The sequence below is a fragment of the Heptranchias perlo genome, chromosome 11 (assembly GCF_035084215.1).
Source record: "Heptranchias perlo isolate sHepPer1 chromosome 11, sHepPer1.hap1, whole genome shotgun sequence".
Classification (NCBI taxonomy): Eukaryota; Metazoa; Chordata; class Chondrichthyes; order Hexanchiformes; family Hexanchidae; genus Heptranchias; species Heptranchias perlo.
The window spans coordinates 28,733,705-28,758,423 of NC_090335.1; the positions used below are offsets into that span (position 1 = coordinate 28,733,705).

Here is a 24,719-nt window from a genome sequence, read left to right on the forward strand (position 1 = left end):
AGGGGCCTCTCATTCCTATATGGTAATCTGTTCAAAAGAACTGGGGATTTGTAAAACATCAAATAGTACTGCATCCAGCATATGGTCAAATGATATAAGGAATGGATTTGAAGCCAATGAAGCAATCAAAATTGGAGACATTAGGACCATTAAGAATGTCTGGGCATAGAAATGTGAGGGGCTAGCTCTACAGGAAAGGCCAGACAGAGACAGTAAAGGGGCCTTTTATAACCCAATGTTCAAGCACATGGTCTTTTCATCAAAGGGTCTCCAGTCACATGATCAAAGCCTAAACTGTCAATCATTGAAGTATGTTAATGATTGAGGCATAGCAACAGGGAGTGTTTGGACAAAAAGAATGACCCTCCCCAATCCTACGTCCTATTGGTAAAAAAACAATATATAAAGACGACTTTGAGAGAAGAACGGTCTCTTCTTCATCCCCCGGCAGTCACAAGGAACGCACACTGCAGTTGAACATCGTGCAAGAGGACCTCGAACACTGAAGAGCTGATCAACCCTTGGGCCCGATGAGCAAAATCCTTGGTTTAAAGGTTGTGTATGTATTGATGATTTGCCTGGTGTCGTATGAATTGTTAAGTCATTACATAATAATGTTGCAAATTATTAAGAGTAGAGTGGGATTTTATAAAGGAAAATCATTTGTATGGTTTAATTTTGCTTCATGTATGCATGTATGAACGATATCATTAAATAATTACTTTTGATTAACGAAACTACCGTGAGTGAGGGTGACTTTCTTTCTTGACTATTTGTCCAGTGTCCAAGAATCACACAAAATAAGGAATTCCCTACACCTTGCATCAGTCACCACATTCAGAAGAAGGAAAAAATATTTGGTTATCCTCAACATAGAAAGAATTTTTCAGCCCCACTTTTTTTTTTAAAAATGTACATTGATCAAGATTTGTTTTAAAAAGGATTACTCTACATGTAGAAGTTATAGAAAAGACCACTAATTACTGAGGATAGTAAATCTGTATAAATAAAAATGTAATTTGTTTAAATTAAAAGTGCTTCAAATTTTCCATTGACTAAACAGTAATAAATGCAATAATTGCCTTAAAAATGAAGGTAACTAATGGAAACAGAATAGTTTACTTTTCATTAGATACTTCATTCTAAACAAGTGAAAAAGCCTCCCTGATTGTAGGTTTTTGATTAATTAAGATTTTTTAATTTGCAGAAACAATTAAAAGAAAATGCAGTAAAAACATGAAACACATGAAAGAAAACCCTGAAGAGGTGAAAATTTGTTTTTCTGACTGCATCCTCTGCCTCATCCCGACACAAGTGAAGAAATATTGAACGGCAGTGCTAGTTACTTCCAGACTTTACTTCTATAGTTTTTTGTATAGGCTTTTTTTGGGGGTTGGTATACTTTATTTTAACATTTAATATATTCAAATATGATACATATAAATGTTCCTCTGTCAATATTTATATTTCCATATTACACATACTAAGATCATTTGGATTCATTTTTTGGTGTTTTGAACCACGACATAGTAATAACAAAAGTCACTGGCAAAATTATACCCAGATGCAATCAAACAGCCATTGTACCAGCATGGGGAATGGACACCAAAAACTATGAAAATATATGACTGTTCATATAAGAATTATATTAAGTTGGTCTGCGTGTGCTGTTAAAGCAGGGTAAAAGCTTTAAAAAATATTGAAAAAGAAAATTTAGAAGCACTGAAAGAATAGTAATTTCAATAACAGAGGAAGAAAAACAAAATAAACAACTGAATTAAGTAAAGGATTTGTTGAGCACAAATATTTAATTATCAAGCATTTAGAATATGTCATCAGTTTCAGTAAAATATTTTCATCCTGGAATCAACGTTTTAAAGTTCTGTGGGATCCCTTATTTAGCCAACAACTGCATTTCAAAGTAGCTTCATCTGTAATCAACTCCACTAACAGTTATTTGTTGAAAGTATAGGGAGAATTAATCTTGGACATACCTTACATGCCACGTCAAGAATTTCCTGTGCTGAGTTCCCTGGATGTACTACCACCAAAATGGGTTGATCATCTGGTAAACAGACCCATGAAGGCGCGAGGAAATCAGTAACCCAGTTGTCACTCTCAGGTGTTTGTTGCTGAATACTCGTGGCCAGGCTCTTTTCTCTCTGAAGGAAAGGGCAGTAATAACCTACACTCAAATTCTTTCTTTGTAACAGTTAAGTCAATATAAAAAGGCTCCTTGCACATCAATACAGAAACATACTATGGCAATTTCTTTATGCAATACAATACATTGACATACGTTGCAACTATTCCAAAGTAAATGTCACTATATTGAGAAGCAAAACTCAACATCATTCCCATTTTAAAAGTCATGGTTACAAAGAATAGGCTAACAAACTTTATTTTTCTACTTCTGTTGATGTTTTAAATGTTCTTGTTCCAGTGGAGGGTGCTGACAGCATTATGGGAAAACTGGCTAGGAGGAGTTGCTGAACCCAACAATTATAGGCTGAATTAAAAATTAGCAGAGGTACTATCAAAAGCTCAGGGTGTTTCAATGACCATTTCTTCTAAGCAGTATCTGTGATAATTCAGCTTCTTCACATGATCAAGATCATCAACTCCTCTCAGCCAGTTATCTAAATAATGTCAGTAACAATCATTGCTTAAACTAAAATATTCCAGAAATGAAAAAAGAATTCAACAGAAATTGACATAAAATACTAAAAGGCATCCAATGTTAATCAAGCGGCACAATTTGTACATCAGAGTAGTTGAACGCAAGTTGGTGCCCACAATCTCCCACACTACTAGTCCCCAGGTATCAAATATGTCACTGTGAGTAAGCACTGAGTGAAGGCCAGTTGCTTCTTCAGAGGGAGGGAAAAAAACAATCAAAACAAAGCTCGATTTTGGATCTTCTGACACATTTCCTAGCAGTGAGCTTAGTGTGGCATAAGCGAAGGTTTAACAGTACATCATCCATTAACTTGGTCATAGTTGGTGTAGGCCTTTGGAACACCAAGACATGGGGAGAGAACAAGGGAGAACATTTTAAAAATTACAAAGTTATTCATAATTCTGTGTAACAAAGTTTGAAAAAAGGTACTGGCCAAAATAACCCAGTCTTTAAAACTGTATTGGTAGCAAGCAGTACAATTATGCCTACAAAATTAATGAATTTTCTTCTTTAGTACGCCTAAAATAGCCCAGTGCGCATCATCCACCCAGTCCTGAAGTGACCAGCATCAAGTCACCTTCCTGGGAACAAAAACGAATTACATGAGAAGCAATTTCCCCTTTAAGAGGTTTGTGATGTTGTGACATTGACATATCAGAGAAGTCCCCCAAGTGACCTATTTCGTCTGTTGTATTTGATAGAAGGCAAGGCCCATTTTTGAGTCTTAGGTTCATTTTTTAGCCAGCTTCAGGAGAAACATTCCATATGCCCTCAGTTCAAAAGGAAACAAAAAGTAAATTTAATTTCAAAAAATTACTGCTTTTGGCAAATTAGTATAGTCGTGTAGTTCTTTTTTAAGTTTGTAACTTTTCTTCATACCATTGGATCATTAATCAAGGAGTCCAGTAATAACTTTAAATACTGTGTTAAATGTTCATAGCCCTTTCCTCAACATCATAAATACCTAAAATGCATCCATGGTTAATGTAGTATAGAGCAAGATCTATATTATTTTTAGTTTGCATGCAGCCAGACCAACTTTACGGTCATAATCCTATGTTTACTCGGTAATTTACAGATATTTATAGGAGCTCCCTAGTTCCAATGGGCTCCACCCTGGTGCCAAAATTACAGATGGTATAGAGACTTGATTTCCCCTCAAGCATTTTTACCTAATTGTACCTTGTTGTGCATGCCAATGGTAGATATCAAGTGTCAGCTTGCCTCAGTGGGTAGTATTCTCGCCTCAGAGTCAGAGGTTTGAGAGTTCAAGCCTCACTCCAGGGCTTAAGCACGTACTCTAGACTGACACTTCAATGCAGAACTGAGGGAGTTCAGTAAGGTCCCAAGGCACTATTCAAAGAAGAGCAAATGAGTTCCTACAGTGTCTTAGCTAGCATTTAACTCCCAACCTCCATCACCAAAAAAAGATTAACTGATCACATATCTCATTGTTGTTTATAGGACCTTGCTGTGGGCAAATTGGCTGCTGCACTTGCCTACATAACAGTGAGTACACGTTAGAAGTATTTCACTGGCTGTGAAGCACCTTGCAATATCTAGAGCACATGAAAGATGCTATATAAATGTACGTTCCTTCTTTCTTTCTAAACTGATATTGTGCCTCAGAATTCAAAAAGGCCATCTCTAAAGACACTCCAATTACATGCTATGGAAATCTCTTCAGCACAGTCAGCACCAAATATTAGGATCTTCACTTCATCTATTACTTCAAAAAAACAGCAAGATCCATTATCACGTTCCAGGATTTCTTTTGCACTATCTTTCATCCTGAAAGGATATGGAAAAAGAGATACTTTTAATGTTGGGGTTTTAAAAGCAATGTGTATACTCCTAAGTTGATTTTTTTTTTTAAAAGCCACATAGACTATTATGTTGAAAGGAATAAATTAAACAATTCATAAGCTTGTCTGGACAACTGAAAAACACCTCACACCCATTGTATTAGAAAGTCTTTTCATCTCTGTCTGGGAAGACAGTTGAGAGTGACACAGGAATACAGAAAGAGAGGTTTTTGAGGCAGAAAGACTAGAAGGGCAGTTAGGTTTGTTAAAGGAATGCAGTGAAGATCGATGCTAAGGCAAAGAGGTTAGAAATGCTGGAGGAAAGTTAGATGGCCTCCTGTTTAAGTCAAGTAAGATGACCAACAATGTGGGGAAGCATGGCATGTTCTTTTGTATGATTACATGGAAATAAGTTATACCGATTCAAATAAGTGAATCTTATCATAATCGTTTCTCTGTACATCCATCTAACTGTGAAATAAAGTAACTTAACAATTAATTTCAAGTCTCACCTCACCTAGTATCAATTTGGTGCACCTTCTAAAATATTGGAGCAGCGCACAGGAGGACATGTACAAATGGCGCAATATTCAGTTCATATGTCAAGGAGGACATCCCCAGGTTACTCTATTGTATAAATAAATATGTCAGTATGAGTCAATTCTAGCACGCAAGGGGCATGAGATCTGATGCCAACTAATTCGAGAAGGTATCTACAACAGATCCGAATTTGTAACATCCATTTTTTTTTTAGCACCGGTGGATTTCCCAACAAAAATGATTCTGCTCAGTACCAACCCAGGTATGCCATCAGAACTGACGTCATCATTCTGCACCTCTGGCCATCCTTAATTGCCTTTGTGAGATAAGCTTCTTGACTGAGGTTGTCAGACTTTAAGATCATGATCTCCTGCCACTGTGAGGAATGTGAAAGGGTGAATCTGAAACTGCTGCAAGGCTAATGTAATTGGGCAGAAAAATGGCAGATGATATTTAATACAGACAGTTGTAAAGTAGTGCACATAGCTAGGAAAAATTGATCATATGAGTACTCTGGAAAATTACTTTGTCTGAGAGCAGGAAGAGGTCACATGGGGTTCTCTTGTGCCATGGCATCACAAACCTCAAACAAGAAGTTATCCTTTATGTGATGTTTTTCCCCAAGGAATATGACCTGATGCCAGCTTGCTCCAGCAGTATATGGTGGATGCTTTCTCTGAAGAAAGATGAAAACTCTTGCCGGTAATCTTTTTCTGGCCTGCTAAACGTACCAGTTACTGAAAGCTTTTTACCATCTTAACCACAAGGTGGCATCTGCAGCTTGCTAACAAGAATTCAGTTCTAATTAGTATATATAACTATCTTTAAACCGCTATTTCTCAAAGTGATTATTCATTCAACATATTACATGACTACTCCCTCATTAGCATTTAAGTGGCGCATTCATTCAAAACAATGTAAGAATTTTGAACTGAAGTTCTACCATTTCTCCCGACCCATAAGCCTTGTGTTAACAGTACATTTCAATTATTGATGGTGATGCCTATCTCATAACAATACATTTGGAAGGACTTGTTATATTGGTGTACCACAAAAACATAAACCAAATTACCAAAAGTGACAGCTGCTGGTTAAATCGAAGAAAATTCAGTATTTGCAGCAAGGGTAGTTACTTAATACACTCTTTCTAATCCTAATACATTGCTTTCCGTTCATGTTTATTGCTGGAGACCCTGGGTAACTGTCCGTCTTAAAAAATATATTGTCCTAAGCTTATATAGCAAATGCATTAAAAATCACCCTGTGTCTCTTTCACATTGTTCTATAGTGAAATTGATCAGCATGCATATACATCTATTGTAATTTTGCACTATGCATTAAGCCAGTCAATCACTGTGGCAGTTCAACTAATAAGTTTTTGTTGCAATTTTAACTGATTATTAAAATTCAAATGCTAGGATGGCAGCAACTAGAAAGACAATTTCAAAGTGAAATTCATATACTGTACTTAAAGAGAGATCAACTTGACTATTTCTATAATAAGCAATCAAGTGACTGTACAATCTAGTTCTGCAGTTTGAACTCTGTAGTTCCACTAATTTAAGATAACTTATCGGAAATTGGTCCCTTTAAAAGATTTTTAATTTTGGTATTTTTATTACAGTTTAGTTGTGTACTTAACGGGAAAACAAAGTTAATTTCCTCAGGTGCTCGACTGCTTTCCAATTCACCATTAGGGAAAATTCTGGAGTAGCTCCAATGCAAACTGGTGGATCCATGAGTTCAGACCAGCCTGAGAGTCACTGGAAGGGTGCAGAACCCCTGGAAACCATGCTACTGGCTGGGGGTACACAGCTCTCACCAGTCCAAAGTTGTAGCCCCCACTGTTTGCTCTATGAAGAAGAGGTCATGGAGTGTAGGGAGAAGGTCTGATCCCAACTGTCTCTCAGCAGTTGAGAAAACAGACATACTTATGAAAAAAAATTTTGAATGAGCAGATTATGTTTCTCTACAAAACGGAGGAATATTTTTAATAAAATTTAAACCGACCTTCTCTATTAACCGTGCAGTAAAATAAAATAAATTGGAAGAAATGTGCATGGGTATGATCTTGCAACGAAGTGAACAGAGGGTGATTTTATCTCAGTAAAAGAAAGTAATCTGAAACTACAAACTTAGGATCAGTCAGATTTTTTTTCACCAATTTCTCATCCTATGAAAGGACTAACTCCTGACTGAGGCACAATTCCACAGGCAACCCACCAGTACTTTGCCAAAATGGGCATTATTCATTTGTGAAACTTGACAGTGAATTTGATCACATGGACATCACAGTCAAACCCAATGCTGCCCTCATCTGATGTCCATACAAACACACTTCCAGCAGGGATCACTCGGTAGCAATCAAAAACAGGTACCCTGGCCAACTTCCCTCTCCCTAACCCAGGGGGAAGAAAAATGTAGTAGTCATATTACCGACCCAGATGGTACCAGCTAAGGCTGGGGATTGAAACTAGACTTTCCTGGTCTGTGTGGCTCAACGACTCACTGGATAAAATACTGAGCCATGGTGGGGTGGGTGGAGGTGCTGGAGGGAGCTTGATCAGTCAGATTTTTTTTTTAATTCGTTCATGGGATGTGGGCGTCGCTGGCGAGGCCAGCATTTATTGCCCATCCCTAATTGCCCTCGAGAAGGTGGTGGTGAGCCGCTTTCTTGAACCGCTGCAATCTGTGTGGTGACGGTTCTCCCACAGTGCTGTTAGGAAGGGAGTTCCAGGATTTTGACCCAGCGACGATGAAGGAACGGGGATATATTTCCAAGTCAGGATGGTGTGTGACTTGGAGGGGAATGTGCAGGTGGTGTTGTTGCCATGTGCCTGCTGCCCTTGTCCTTCTAGGTGGTAGAGGTCGCGGGTTTGGGAGTTGCTGCAGTGCATCCCGTGGATGGTACACACTGCAGCCACTGTGCGCCGGTGGTGAAGGGAGTGAATGTTCAGGGTGGTGGATGGGGTGCCAATCAAGCGGGCTGCTTTATCTTGGATGGTGTCGAGCTTCTTGAGTGTTGTTGGAGCTGCACTCATCCAACCAAGTGGAGAGTATTCCGTCACAATCCTGACTTGTGCCTTGTAGATGGTGGAAAGGCTTTGGGGAGTCAGGAGGTGAGTCACTCGCCGCATAATACCCAGCCTCTGACCTGCTCTTGTAGCCACAGTATTTATATGGCTGGTCCAGTTAAGTTTCTGGTCAATGGTGACCCCCAGGATGTTGATGGTGGGGGATTCAGCGATGGTAATGCCATTGAATGTCAAGGGGAGGTGGTTAGACTCTCTCTTGTTGGAGATGGTCATTGCCTGGCACTTATCTGGTGCGAATGTTACGTGCCACTTATGAGCCGAAGCCTGGATGTTGTCCAGGTCTTGCTGCACGCGGGCTCGGACTGCTTCATTATTTGAGGGGTTGCAAATGGAACCGAACACTGTGCAATCATCAGCGAACATCCCCATTTCTGACCTTATGATGGAGGGAAGGTCATTGATGAAGCAGCTGAAGATGGTTGGGCCTCAGACACTGCCCTGAGGAACTCCTGCAGCAATGTCCTGGGGCTGAGATGATTGGCCTCCAACAACCACTACCATCTTCCTTTGTGCTAGGTATGACTCCAGCCACTGGAGAGTTTCCCCCTGATTCCCATTGACTTCAATTTTACTAGGGATCCTTGGTGCCACACTCGGTCAAAAGCTGCCTTGATGTCAAGGGCAGTTACTCTCACCTCACCTCTGGAATTCAGCTCTTTTGTCCATGTTTGGTCCAAGGCTGTAATGAGGTCTGGAGCCGAGTGGTCCTGGCGGAACCCAAACTGAGCATCGGTGAGCAGGTTATTGGTGAGTAAGTGCCACTTGATAGCACTGTCGACGACAACTTCCATTACTTTGCTGATGATTGAGAGTAGACTGATGGGGCGGTAATTGGCCGGATTGGATTTGTCCTGCTTTTTGTGGACAGGACATACCTGGGCAATTTTACACATTGTTGGGTAGATGCCAGGGTTGTCGCTGTATTGGAACAGCTTGGCTACAGCCTTCAGCACTACAGCCGAGATGTTGTCGGGGCTCATAGCCTTTGCTGTATCCTGTGCACTCAGCCGTTTCTTGATATCATGTGGAGTGAATCGAATTGGCTGAAGACTGGCTTCTGTGATGGTGGGGATATCGGGAGGAGGCCGAGATGGATCATCCACTCGGCACTTCTGGCTGAAGATGGTTGCAAATGCTTCAGCCTTGTCTTTTGCACTCACGTGCTGGACTCTGCCATCATTGAGGATGGGGATGTTTGCAGAGCCTCCTCCTCCCATTAGTTGTTTAATTGTCCACCACCATTCACGACTCGATGTGGCAGGACTGCAGAGCTTTGATCTGATCCGTTGGTTGTGGAATCGCTTAGCTCTGTCGAAAGCATGCTGCTTCCACTGTTTAGCATGCATGTAGTCCTGAGTTGTAGCTTCACCAGGTTGGCACCTCATTTTTAGGTACGCCTGGTGCTGTTCTGGCATGCTCTTCTACACTCCTCATTGAACCAGGGTTGATCCCCTGGATTGTTGGTAATGGTAGAGTGAGGAATATGCCGGGCCATGAGGTTACAGATTGTGCTGGAATACAATTCTGCAGCTGCTGATGGCCCACAGTGCCTCATGGATGCCCAGTTTTGAGCTGCTCGATCTGTTCTGAATCTATCCCATTTAGCACGGTGGTAGTGCCACACAACACATTGCATGGTGTCCTCAGTGCGAAGATGGGACTGTGCGGTGGTCACTCCTACCAATGCTGTCATGGACAGATGCGTTTGCGACAGGTAGACTGGTGAGGACGAGGTCAAGTAAGTTTTTCCCTCGTGTTGGTTTGCTCACCGCCTGCCACAGGCCCAGTCTGGTAGCTATGCCCTTCAGGACTCGGCCAGCTCGGTCAGTAGTGGTGCTACCGAGCCACCCTTGGTGATGGACATTGAAGTCCCCCACCCAGAGTACATTCTGTGCCCTTGCTACCCTCAGTGCTTCCTCCAAGTGGTGCTCAACATGGAGGAGGACTGAATCATCAGCTGAGGGAGGACGGTAGGTGGTAATCAGCAGGTTTCCTCAGGTTTGACTTGATGCCATGAGATTTCATGGGGTCCAGAGTCAATGTTAAGGTCTCCCAGGGCCACTCCCTCCTGACTGTGTATCACTGTACCGCCACCTCTGGTGGGTCTGTCCTGCCGGTGGGACAGGACATACCCAGGGATGGTGATGGAAGAGTCTGGGACATTGGTTGAAAGGTATGATTCTGTGAGTATGGCTATGTCAGGCTGTTGCTTGACTCGTCTGTGGGACAGCTCTCCCAATTTTGGCACAAGTCCCCAGATGTTAGTGAGGAGGACTTTGCAGGGTCGACTGGGCTTGGTTTGCCATTGTCGTGTTCGGTGCCTAGTGGTCCGATGCCGGGTTTTATTCTTGTTATGACTTTTCATAGCGAGATTTTACAACTGAGTGGCTTGCTAGGCCATTTCAGAGGGCAATTAAGAATCAACCACATTGCTGTGGGTCTGAAGTCACATATAGGCCAGGCAAGGATGGCAGGTTTCCTTCCCGAAAGGGCATTAGTGACCCAGATGGGTTTTTACAACAATCCGGTAGTTTCATGGCCACCATTACTAATACTAGTATTTTAATTCCAGATTTTTATTTAATTAATTGAATTGAATTTAAATTCGCCAGCTGCCGTGGTAGGATTTGAACTCATAACTCCGGATTTCAGTCCAGGCCTCTGGATTACTAGTCCAGTAACATAACCACTATGCTACCATACCCATCTTATCCTCTGTTAACACAATATAACTGCTTCTCAGTAAACAAACAGAACAATAATTCGCAGAGGTTTCACCAAAGGGTTTGGCAATTGTACCAATCCCTTTAAAATGATAATTCTGTTTCACGGTTTCAAATAATCAGTCAGTTTACATTTATTGGGCAGAGCAGATTCTAGTTGGCATAATTAAATTGAATTAGACATAACAACTTAAATGAGCACTAGTAGGATAATACAGCTGATACAATTCTAGAATACTGAGCTGCTTTAATACTGACACTCACTTAGGGTGCTTTCCAGGAGATCATTGTCAGTCAGCCAGCTTGCAGTACTACACGACTGAATCTGGCTCCCTTATCCTAGCAGTAAAAATTATAAACCTGTTTTTTACAGCTCTTTGATTCTGTGACAGAATAAGAGCCATATTTAGTGGTATAATTGCCAGGAGCTAGCTCAAGTGATCCTGGTTTCTCTATTGACCAACTGGAACAAATCTCAGTGTATAACAACAGCCACACTTTGGCTTCTTCCAGCAAATGCTAGTCTTAGTTATCACTGAGATGACAACAAATAATGATTAGGATGGATCACTTACCGTGTTTTTTAATGGCATGTGTGGAGATGTCTGCTGTTGAACCACTGCCCCCTCCTGGAAAATTGTGTACGTATGCAGCTACTTAGGGGGGAAATCTTGAAGAATAGACAACAGCCACCAGAAAATAAAGACTCTTTTATAAATGGCCTCTAAGATACTAAAGTTGCTGTTCCTAGAAAGGAATGCTCCTTTAGAAGAAAACAATGTTCTAGCATTTTTATTTTTATTCAAATCTGGTATTGATGCAAACCAACTCTTTCAAGTCTCGGTCAGGCACAAAATGGCCCTTGTGACCAATGTTCCCGCTAAGCTGCGTGCGTGCGCGGTCGCGGTCGCGCAACAGTCTGTTGTTGGTCGCGCATTTATTCATTCCATCCGCGCACCAAACCTGGGCCACAAGGTGCCATTATCAATAACATCCGAGTGACTATAAATAAATGATCTTGTTGCGTCTGGTGGATCTTAATATCCCGCAGAGCGGATGCACTGAAGTTTGGAATTGGCGGAGGCCCTGGACGTCCTCGTGCTTTGTGTCTACAGTTGCTCCCGGACCTGCTGCCCGTGCTCGGATCCGGCTCTGTGCGCACCCGTGACTGTGGAGAATCAGTTTGAGGTGGGTGTTTGGGGTCAGGGGTGGGTGCCCCGGTTTCGGATGTGTAAACAACTAGGCCCCGTAGGTCAAGATCCTTTCAGGTTCAATCCCCTCTCTGGCTGAGTTAGCCAATGGTGGGGACACTACATTTACCTTCCATGTTACTGGACTAGGGATGGGAGAAAGTTTCCTTATTTGCTCCAGACTTAAATCCAGCGATCCTTCCTGGAAAGAGTATGTGCATTCAGATAAGGTCATTTCTGAATTTCAGCTAAGTTTCCCCCATGATCAAACAGCCATCGGCAAACACAGCACTGCACAGGCCAGACCAGGGATTGGACCTGGGACCCAGTATGCATAGTTTGATTCCATCGCAGGAATGCAAATTAGTAACTGAGCCATCGTTATACCCCATTTGTACCATGTATCTATGGCACTGGCGATGTTGAAAGCACCAACAAGGCAAATGTTTCCAGTTGCACCTCAGGTAGCAGGGCTACCTCTGCCTGCAGTGTTAACAGAAGTACACAGCCTTCACTGTCCTGGCTCATATGTGAAGAATGGTCATTTGGATGAGGTACCGGAGGACTGCTAACACTCTCAGAGCTGTGCCTCAATGTAAGTCACTAACTGAAGAGGAGTAATGGGAGAAAGGGGAAAAAGTGGCAGATTCCATAAGCAAGGGAACAGTGTGTGCGTCTGCATGCCCAGGTAGTAAAAGTTTGGGTTTTTGCAATGGTTGTTTGCTTCCATCTCTTAGGGGACATAATCACTGCTGAAACAATGGCATTTGAAAGTGTTGAAAACATCAGTAACTTCTGTACTGTGGTCTCAATAGGCAGATTCTGAAGTCAATTGGAGGCTAATTATTGAGGGAAGCTTCTGTACATTAGCAGAAAATCCCAGGCTCCTGCCCTTGGGAAGAGACAATGTAATGAAGGTCAGAAAAAGCAGAAGGAAATGACTGGCTTTTTTCTTATACTTTTGATGGAGCAAATGTAATGTCCGAAGTGTGACATCTCAAGTGTGATGGACTCATGCTAGATTCAAAACATATACTGTATATCAGGCACAAAAAAATTACTGATCTCATGAAAATAATGAACTCCAAGGAACATGTGTATCGGGGTAGTTAACACACCAATAGCCATTTTAGCGGACAATTTCACCTTGTGCTTGAACAACCCGTGGCTTAGTGAAGCCCTGATGTTCTTGCACCTCGTTACCTCATTATTTTTCAGACGTTTTATTTGCCAGTTCTGCCCCATTTTGACTGAGCTGAACCATTAAACCATATAGCTGCTCCACATGATTCTAACAGAGACACAGCCTTTATTTACACAATAAAAACAACCGAACGGAGACAGCCACCCTCTTCTTCTCCATCATCTGGCGTGTCATCTGCAGACTCTGGGTCTCAATCAGGATGTCCCCCTTCCTCAGGCAGCAGTGTTTACTTCTGAAATTTCTATAACCGGTTTTGTTTAATTAAAAATCATGACAGCTCGCCTTGTTACAATTATCCATTATTTTGTACATTTGTTCTGTTTATTCTATACCCTGAATAATGTTTTCTAAAAAGATGTTCTATTCAAAGTAGTAATTTTTTTATATATGGTGGCGCACAGTCTTGGTATCGGTGCACAAACCCAAATTCATTCCGCACATGGCTGAAAAACATTACCGGGAACACTGCTTGTGACAATATAAACTGTAAAGCATCAATACAATTAATCTGATCCCATATGATAGCTGTGTTTTTTTTTTAAAGTCAAGCATGGTGCACATGCTCAATAAATACTTACACTACTATCTGTTGAACAGTCATCGAAGACGCCATCCAAAGATTTCTTCAGTGTTGCTTCACTGTCACCAAAGAGCTAAAAAAAACAGCAAAAGTACATTAAAACATTTTGACAGTAACATTCAATCCTTTCTTCACTTTTCCCCCTCTTGTTGTCCAATTTGTTCATGTATTCCTCATGGTTTCTTGTACTTGTCACTTTATTTCTTCTATTTTCCACTTTATTTCCTTCTTGGCTTCCATACTTCTGCTCTGTGCCAGCAATTCTGATATTAAAATTGGACAAATCACAGGTGTGACATTTTTTGTCACTGACAAAACACCCAAGACCTCCACTTGTGACAAAAATATAAATATAGCTACAATACAAAATCGGTGAAATTTTCAGATTACACAAAACTAGGAAGGGGAGTGGAGTTGAAGGACGTAGTTCTAAAATTACACAATAAACAACAACTACTTATATTTATATAGCACCTTTAACGTAGTGAAACATCCAAAGACGCTTCACAGGAGCGTTACCAAACAAAATTTGACACCGAACCACATAGGAAGGAAACCTGCTGTCTTTACACGGCCTGGCCGAAATGTGACTCCAGACCCACAGCAATGTAGTTGATTCTTAATTGCCCTCTGAAATGGCCTAGCAAGCCATTCAGTTGTAAAATCTCGCTAAAGAAAGTCAAAATAAGAATAAAACCGGATGGACCACCCGGCATGGGACCACTAGGCACTGGACACGACAAAGGCAAACCAAGCCCACTCGACCCTGCAAAGTCCTCCTCACTAACATCTGGGGACTTGTGCCAAAATTGGGAGAGCTGTCCCACAGACTAGTCAAGAAACAGTCTGACACAGCCACACTCATAGAATCATACCTTTCAGCCAACGTCCCAGACTCTTCCATCACCATCCCTGGGTATGTCCTGTCCCACCGGCAGGACAGACCCACCAGAGGTGATGGTACAGTGATATACAGTCAGCAGGGAGTGGCCCTGGGAGTCCTCAACATTGACTCCGGACCCATGAAATCTCATGGCATCAGATCAAACATGGGCAAGGAAACCTCCTGCTGATTACCACCTACCGTCCTCCCTCAGCTGATGAATCAGTCCTCCTCCATGTTGAGCACCACTTGGAGGAAGCACTGAGGGTAGCAAGGGCATAGAATGTGCTCTGGGTGGGGGACTTCAATGTCCATCACCAAGAGTGGCTCAGTAGCACCACTACTGACCGAGCTGGCCGAGTCCTGAAGGACATAGCTACCAGACTGGGCCTGTGGCAGGCGGTGAGCGAACCATCACGAGGGAAAAACCTACTTGACCTCGTCCTCACCAATCTACCTGTCGCAGACGCATCTGTCCATGACGGTATTGGTAGGAGTGACCACCGTACAGTCCTCATGGAGATGAAGTCCCGTCTTCGCAATGAGGACACCATCTAACGTGTTTGTGGCACTATCACCGTGCTAAATGGGATAGATTCAGAACAGACCTAGCAGCTCAAAACTGGGCACCCATGAGGTGCTGTGGGCCAGCAGCAGCTGCAGAATTGTATTCCAGCACAATCTATAACCTCATGGGCCAGCATATTCCTCACTCTACCATTACCAACAAGCCAGGGGATCAACCCTGGTTCAATGAGGAGTGTAGAAGGGCATGCCAGGAGCAGCACCAGGCGTACCCGGTGAAGCTACAACTCAGGGCTACATGCATGCTAAACAGCGGAAACAACATGCTATAGACAGAGCTAAGCGATTCCACAACCAACTGATCAGAACAAAGCTCTGCAGTCCTGCCACATCCAGTCGTGAATGGTGGTGGACAATTAAACAACTAACAGGACAAAGAGGCTCTGTAAACATCCCCATCCTCAATTACGGGCTGAGTCCAGCACGTGAGTGCAAAAGACAAGGCTGAGGCGTTTGCAACCATCTTCAGCCAGAAGTGCTGAGTGGATGATCCATCTCGGCCTCCTCCCACTATGCTACCGTACCCGGTTATAGGGTACGGTAGCATAGTGGTTATGTTACTGGGCTAGTAATCCAGAGGCCTGGACTAAAAATCCAGAGTCATGAGTTCAAATCACGCCACGGCAGCTGGCGAATTCAAATTCAATTAATTAATTAAAAATTCAATTAATTAAATAAAAATCTGGAATTAAAATACCAGTATCAGTAATGATGGCCATGAAACTACCGGATTGTTGTAAAAACCCATCTGGTTCACTAATGTCCTTTAGGGAAGGAAGCCTGCCGCCCTTACCCGGTCTGGCCTATATGTGACTCCAGACCCACAGCAATGTGGTTGATTCTGAATTGCCCTCTGAAATGGCCTAGCAAGCCACTCAGTTGTAAAATCTCGCTACGAAAAGTCATAATAAGAATAAAAACGGACGGACCACCCGGCATCGGACCACTAGGCACCGGACACGACAACGGCAAAACACCAAGCCCAGTCGACCCTGCAAGGTCCTCCTTACCAACATCTGGGGACTTGTGCCAAAATTGGGAGAGCTGTCCCACAGACTAGTCAAGCAACAGCCTCACATAGCCATACTCACAGAATCATATCTGTCAGCCAACGTCCCAGACTCTTCCATCACCATCCCTGGGTATGTCCTGTCCCACCGGCAGGACAGACCCACCAGAGGTGACGGTACAGTGATATACAGTCAGGAGGGAGTGGCCCTGGGAGTCCTCAACATTGACTCTGGACCCCATGAAATCTCATGGCATCAGGTCAAACATGGGCAAGGCAACCTCCTGCTGATTACCACCTACCGTCCTCCCTCAGCTGATGAATCAGTCCTCCTCCATGTTGAGCACCACTTGGAGGAAGCACTGAGGGTAGCAAGGGCACAAAATGTACTCTGGGTGGGGGACTTCAATGTCCATCACCAAGAGTGGCTCGGTAGCACCACTACTGACCGAGCTGGCCGAGTCCTGAAGGACACAGCCTGCGGCAGGTGGTGAGCGAACCAACACGAGGGGAAAACTTACTTGACCTCGTCCTCACCAATCTACCTGTCGAAAATGCATCTGTCCATGACAGTATTGGTAGGAGTGACCACCGCACAGTCCTCGTGGAGATGAAGTCCCGTCTTCGCACTGAGGACACCATCCAACGTGTCGCGTGGCACCACCACCGTGCAAAATGGGATAGATTCAGAACAGATCTAGCAGCTCAAAACTGGGCATCCATGAGGCGCTGTGGGCCATCAGCAGCAGCAGAATTGTATTCCAGCACAATCTGTAACCTCATGGCCCGGCATATTCCTCACTCTACCATTACCAACAAGCCAGGGGATCAACCCTGGTTCAATGAAGAGTGTAGAAGAGCATGCCAGGAGCAGCACCAGGCGTACCTAAAAATGAGGTGCCAACCTGGTGAAGCTACAACTCAGGACTACATGCATGCTAAACAGCGGAAGCAACATGCTATAGACAGAGCTAAGCGATTCCACAACCAACGGATCAGATCAAAGCTCTGCAGTCCTGCCACATCCAGTTGTGAATGGTGGTGGACAATTAAACAACTAACGGGAGGAGGAGGCTCTGCAAACATCCCCATTCTCAATGATGGCGGAGTCCAGCACGTGAGTGCAAAAGACAAGGCTGAAGCGTTTGCAACCATCTTCAGCCAGAAGTGCCGAGTGGATGATCCATCTCAGCCTCCTCCCGATATCCCCACCATCACAGAAGCCAGTCTTCGGCCAATTCGATTCACTCCACGTGATATCAAGAAGCGGCTGAGTGCACTGGATACAGCAAAGGCTATGGGCCCCGACAACATCCCAGCTGTAGTGCTGAAGGCTTGTGCTCCAGAACTAGCTGCGCCTCTAGCCAAGCTGTTCCAGTACAGCGACAACACTGGCATCTACCCGACAATGTGGAAAATTGCCCAGGTATGTCCTGTCCACAAAAAGCAGGACAAATCCAATCCGGCCAATTACTGCCCCATCAGTCTACTCTCAATCATCAGCAAAGTGATGGAAGGTGTCGTCAACAATGCTATCTAGCGGCACCTACTCACCAATAACCTGCTCACCGATGCTCAGTTTGGGTTCCGCCAGGACCACTCGGCTCCAGACCTCATTACAGCCTTGGTCCAAACATGGTCAAAAGAGCTGAATTCCAGAGGTGAGGTGAGAGTGACTGCCCTTGACATCAAGGCAGCATTTGACCGAGTGTGGCACCAAGGAGCCCTAGTAAAATTGAAGTCAATGGGAATCAAGGGGAAAACTCTCCAGTGGCTGGAGTCATACCGAGCACAAAGGAAGATGGTAGGGGTTGTTGGAGGCCAATCATCTCAGCCCCAGGACATTGCTGCAGGAGTTCCTCAGGGCAGTGTCCGAGGCCCAACCATCTTCAGCTGCTTCATCAATGACCTTCCCTCCATCATAAGGTCAGAAATGGGGATGTTCGCTGATGACTGCACAGTGTTCAGTTTCATTCGCAACCCCTCAGATAATGAAGCAGTCCAAGCCTGCATGCAGCAAGACCTGGACAACATCCAGGCTTGGGCTCATAAGTGGCAAGTAACATTCGCGCCAGATAAGTGCCAGGCAATGACCATCTCCAACAAGAGAGAGTCTAACCACCTCCCATTGACATTCAATGGCATTACCATCGCCGAATCCCCCACCATCAACATCCTGGGGGTCACCATTGACCAGAAACATAACTGGACCAGCCATATAAATACTGTGGCTATGAGAGCAGGTCAGAGGCTGGGTATTCTGCGGCGAGTGACTCACCTCCTGACTCCACAAAGCCTTTCCACCATCTACAAGGCACAAGTCAGGAGTGTGATGGAATACACTCCACTTGCCTGGATGAGTGCAGCTCCAACAACACTCAAGAAGCTCGACACCATCCAAGATAAAGCAGCCCGCTTGATTGGCACACCATCCACCACCCTAAACATTCGCTCCCTTCACCACCAGCGCACTGTGGCTGCAGTGTGCACCATCCACAGGATGCACTGCAGCAACTCGCCAAGGCTTCTTCGACAGCACCTCCCAAACCCGCGACCTCTACCACCTAGAAGGACAAGAGCAGCAGGCGCATGGGAACAACACCACCTGCACATTCCCCTCCAAGTCACACACCATCCCGACTTGGAAATATATCGCCGTTCCTTCATTGTCGCTGGGTCAAAATCCTGGAACTCCCTTCCTAACAGCACTGTGGGAGAACCGTCACCACACGGACTGCAGCGGTTCAAGAAGGCGGCTCACCACCACCTTCTCGAGGGCAATTAGGGATGGGCAATAAATGCCGGCCTTGCCAGCGACGCCCACATCCCGTGAACGAATAAAAAAAATATATATATATCCCCACTATCACAGAAGCCAGCCTTCAGTCAATTCGATTCACTCCACGTGATATCAAGAAACGGCTGAGTGCACTGGATACGGCAAAGGCTATGGGCCCCAACAACATCACGGCTGTAGTGCTGAAGGCTTGTGCTCCAGAACTAGCCGTGCCTCTAGCCAAACTGTTCCAGTACAGCTACAACACTGGCATCTACCTGACAATGTGGAAAATTGCCCAGGTATGTCCTGTTCACAAAAAGCAGGACAAATCCAGTCCGGCCAATTAACGCCCCATCAGCCTACTTCCATCCAAAGAGATGGAAGGTGTTGTCGACAGTGCTATCAAGCGGCAGTTACTCACCAATAACCTGCTCACCGATGTTCAGTTTGGGTTCCGCCAGGATCACTTGGCTCCAGGCCTCATTACAGCCTTGGTCCAAACATGGACAAAAGAGCTGAATTCCAGAGGTGAGGGGAGAGTGACTGCCCTTGACATCAAGGCAGCATTTGACCGAGTGTGGCACCAAGGAGCCCTAGTAATATTGAAGTCAATGGGAATCAGGGGGAAAACTCTCCAGTGGCTGGAGTCATACCTAGCACAAAGAAAGATGGTAATGGTTGTTGGAGGCCAATCATCTCAGCCCCAGGACATTACTGCAGGAGTTCCTCAGGGCAGTGTCTGAGGCCCAACCATCTTCAGCTGCTTCATCAATGATCTTCCCTCCATCATAAGGTCAGAAATGGGGATGTTCGCTGATGATTGCACAGTGTTCGGTTCCATTCGCAACCCCTCAGATAATGAAGCAGTCTGTGCCCGCATGCAGCAAGACCTGGACAACATCCAGGCTTCGGCTCATAAGTGGCAAGTAACATTCGGGCCAGACAAGTGCCAGGCAATGACCATCTCCAACAAGAGAGAGTCCAACCACCTCCACTTGACGTTCAACAGCATTACTATCGCCGAATCCCCTACCATCAACATCCTGGGGGTCACAATTCACTAGAAACTTAACTGGACCAGCTATATAAATACTGTGGCTACAAGAGCAGGTCAGAGGCTGGGTATTCTGCGGCGAGTGACTCACCTCCTGACTCCACAAAGCCTTTCCACCATCCACAAGACAGAAGTCAGAAGTGTGATGGAATACTCTCCACTTGCCTGGATGAGTGCAGCTCCAACACTCAAGAAGCTTGACACCATCCAGAACAAAGCAGCCTGCTTGATTGGCACCCCATCCACCACCCTAAACATTCACTCCCTTCACCACCGGCGCACTGTGGCTGCAGTGTGTACCATCCACGGGATGCACTGCAGCAACTCGCCAAGGCTTCTTCGACAGCACCTCCCAAACCCGCGACCTCTACCTCCTAGAAGGACAAGGGCAGCAGGCACATGGCAACAACACCACCTGCACGTTCCCCTCCAAGTCACAAACCATCCCAATTTGGAACTATATCGCCGTTCCTTCATCATCGCTGGGTCAAAACCCTGGAACTCCCTTCCTAAAATGCACTGTGGGAGAACCTTCACCACACGGACTGCAGCAGTTCAAGAAAGCGGCTCACCACCACCTTCTCAAGGGCAATTAGGGATGGGCAATAAATGCTGACCTTGCCAGCAATGTCCACATCCCATGAATGAATAAAAAAAAGAGAATTTAGGACTGGTGACCAAAAGCTTGGTCAAAGTGGTAGGTTTTAAGGAGCATCTTAAAGGAGGAGAGAGAGGTAGAGAGGCAGAGAGGTTTAGGGACGGAATTCCTGAGCCTCGGCAGCTGAAGGCACGGCCCACCAATGGTGGAATGATTAAAATCGGGGATGTGCAAGAGGCCAGAATTGGAGGAGCACAGAGATCGCGGAGGGTTGTTGGGCTGGAGGAGGTTACAGAGGTAGGGAGGGGCGAGGTCATGGAGGGATTTGAAAACAAGGAAGAGACTTTTAAAATCGAGGCGTTCCCGGACCGGGAGCCAATGTAGGTCAGCGGGCACAGGGGTGATGGGTGAACGGGACTTATATGTAAGTGGACAATGGCAGATGAAATTTAATGCTGAAAATTTTGAAGTACTGCACATGGAAACGTTAAATGGGCACCATACGTATTCCATGAATGGCATTGAAACAGCTATAGATGAGATTGAGAGAAATCTAGGAGTCTTGGTGGACTCAAGATAATTACAGATGAGGAAGACCAGTAAACACATCTTTGTTCATCCATTCAGAAAGACCCTACATCCTCCCCTCAGTGTCTTATATGATTCCAGAGGTTTTGATTGTAACAAACAGCTAAGTGTTATTAATACAGCCTTCGTCCTTCTTTAAATATTTTTCTTTTCTCTTCTTGTTTTCTTATTTTTTTCTCTCATCATTGCCTTATGGATATCAGGGGGGTGATTTTAGGAGGCAATTGCGGATGCGTTAAGGGCGGGGAGGCTCCAAAAATTGCGGAAATCCGGTTCAGGTTCGGAAGCTGGCTCCAAACCGCTGACTTCCGAGTTTCCCAGGGACCCACCTGTGTGCGCGCGGGTGACCCAAAAACAGAGGTACTTACGGCACTTTACCTGTGACAGATGAAGGGATTAGAAAGATTTTTTAAACTTACCTGGGCGGCTTGCCCATCGTTTCTAATTCATGCCTGGTGGAAGGACCGGATCAGGCAAAAAGAAACTAAATAAATTAAATAAAAAACCATGGAAGGAAGTGAGAACACTAAATGAACCTAGCTTTGAAACCTGCTCCAATGTCCGATGTCTCCCGCTTCGATGTCCCCCTCTTCACCCCCGATGCCCCTCTTGACCCACCCCCCGATGATCCCTGATGTCCTCCCAATCTTCCCCTCTTCCCCTACCCCCCACCGATCTTCCCCTCTCCCCCCTCCCTCCCAGTCCAGCGCCAGATCTTCCATTCTCCGCCCCCCCCCTCACCCTGGTCTTCTGTTCCGGCATCGGATGACGTCTCGCTCCCTCTCTTTCTCACCACACCCCTCCTCAGGTTGCAGCTTCTGTCAATCAGGCTTGCTGCCGGGCGCGAAACCCGGTGAGGACATTAATCACTATCAATCAACGTGCGATTGCGTCGGAAACGGTAACTTTTGTTCATGCGGGTTTGCCAGGCGCATCTTCAACCCCTACCCGCCCCCGCTGCCATCCCACCACCATTGTAAAATCCAGCCCGATGTTAAAAATATTAATTACATTCAAGCAAATTTTTTTTAAAATACAGTTCTGCAAAAATTATATATGACCTAATATCGCATTTTGAGATTTTGACTACTAAAATTATGTTAATTTATATTAAGATATTGTGATTGTTATATTCATCTCAATAGAGGTTAAATCCATAACATACAGCATCCATGAGGCACTGTGAGCCATCAGCAGCAGAACTGTATTCCAGCACAATCTGTAACCTCATGGCCTGGCATATTCCTCACTCTACCATTACCAACAATCCAGGGGATCAACCCTGGTTCAATGAGGAGTGTAGAAGAGCATGCCAGGAGCAGCACCAGGCGTACCTAAAAATGAGGTGCCAACCTGGAGAAACTACAACTCAGGACGACATGCATGCTAAACAGTGGAAGCAGCATGCTATAGACAGAGCTGAGTGATTCCATAACCAACGCATCAGATCAAAGCTCTACAGTCCAACCACATCCAGTCATGAATGGTGGCAGACAATTGAACAACTAACGGGAGGAGAAGGTTCTGTAAACATCCTCTCCTCAATGATGGCAGACTCCAGCACGAGTGCAAAAGACAAGGCTGAAGCGCTTGCAACCATCTTTAGTCAAAAGTGCCAAGTGGATGATCCGTCTTGGCCTCCTTCCGATATCCCCACCATCACAGAAGCCAATTCGATTCACTCCACATGATATCAAGAAACGGCTGAGTGCACTGGATACAGCAAAGGCTATGGGCCCCAATAACATCCTGGTTTTAGTGCTGAAGGCTTGTGCTCCAGAACAAGCCGCGCCTCTAACCAAACTGTTCCAGTACAGCGACAACACTGGCATCTACCCGACAATGTGGAAAATTGCCCAGGTAGGTCCTGTCCACAAAAAGCGGAACAAATCCAATCCAGCTAATTACCGTCCCAACAGTCTACTCTCAATCATCAGCAAAGTGATGGAAGGTGTCGTCGACAGTGCTATCAAGTGGCACTTACTCACCAATAACCTGCTCACCGATGCTCAGTTTGGGTTCCGCCAGGATCACTCGGCTCCAGACTTCATTACAGCCTTGGTCAAAACATGGACAAAAGAGCTGAATTCCAGAGGTGAGGTGAGAGTGACTGCCCTTGACATCAAAGTAGCATTTGACCGAGTGTGGCACCAAAAAGCCCTAGTAAAATTGAAGTCAATGGGAATCAGGGGGAAAACTCTCCAGTGGCTGGAATCATACCTACCACAAAGGAAGATGGTAGTGGTTGTTGGAGGCCAATCATCTCAGCCCCAGGACATTGCTGCAGCAGTTCCTCAGGGCAGTGTCCGAGGCCCAACCATCTTCAGCTGCTTCATCAATGACCTTCCCTCCATCATAAGGTCAGAAATGGGGATGTTCGCTGATGACTGCACAGTGTTCAGTTCCATTCGCAACCCCTCAGATAATGAAGCAGTACGTGCCCGCATGCAGCAAGACCTGGACAACATCCAGGCTTGGGCTAATAAGTGGCAAGTAACATTCGGGCCAGACAAGTGCCAGGCAATGACCATCTCCAACAAGAGAGAGTCTAACCACCTCCCCTTGACATTCAACGGCATTACCATCACCGAATCCCCCACCATCTATATCCTGGGGGTCACCATTGACCAGAAACTTAACTGGACCAGCCACATAAATACTGTGGCTGCAAGAGCAGGTCAGAGGCTGGGTATTCTGCGCCGAGTGACGTACCTACTGACTCCCCAAAGCCTTTCCACCATCTGCAAGGCACATGTCAGGAGTGTGATGGAATACTCTCCACTTGCCTGGATGAGTGCAGCACTAACAACATTCAAGAAGCTCCACACCATCCAGGACAAAGCAGCCCGCTTGATTGGCACCCCATCCACCACCCTAAACATTCACTCCCTTCACCACTGGCGCACTGTGGCTTCAGTGTGTACCATCCACAGAGTGCACTGCAGCAACTCGCCAAGGCTTCTTCAACAGCACCTCCCAAACCCGCGACCTCTACCACCTAGATGGACAAGAGCTGCAGGCACGTGGGAACAACACCACCTGCACGTTCCCCTCCAAGTCACAAACCGTCCCGACTTGGAAATATATCGCTGTTCCTTCATCGTCACTGGATCAAAATCCTGGAACTCCCTACCTAACTGCACTGTGGGAGAACCTTCACCACATGGACTGCAGTGGTTCAAGAAGGCGGCTCACCTTCACCTTCTCAAGGGCAATTAGGGATGGGCAATAAATGCTGGCCTTGCCAGCGACACCCCCATCCCATGAACGAATAAAAAAAAAATCTGTGGATGCAGATTAAGATTCAATACATAAGGAATTAAACCCAGCTGAATTGTCTGTTCAGGGTGATATTTCTCACATACGACATTAGGTTGAAGCATTGAGATTTGTTAGCACATTCCAG

The 24,719-nt window shown here is 45.0% G+C and overlaps 1 protein-coding gene across 3 annotated transcripts in view; it reads right to left on the reverse strand.

The window, feature by feature from the left end:
• The window catches only part of LOC137327206 (rho guanine nucleotide exchange factor TIAM1-like), a 281,965-nt gene that overhangs the window by 131,219 nt on the left and 126,027 nt on the right, over window positions 1-24,719 (reverse strand). For all 3 annotated transcript variants that reach the window (XM_067992769.1, XM_067992770.1, XM_067992771.1), the window contains 2 exons: window positions 13,816-13,890; window positions 1,995-2,162 (listed from right to left, as the gene is read on the reverse strand). In XM_067992769.1, coding sequence (XP_067848870.1) covers window positions 1,995-2,162; window positions 13,816-13,890 — 243 coding nt within the window. The remainder of the gene's footprint in view (window positions 1-1,994; window positions 2,163-13,815; window positions 13,891-24,719) is intronic.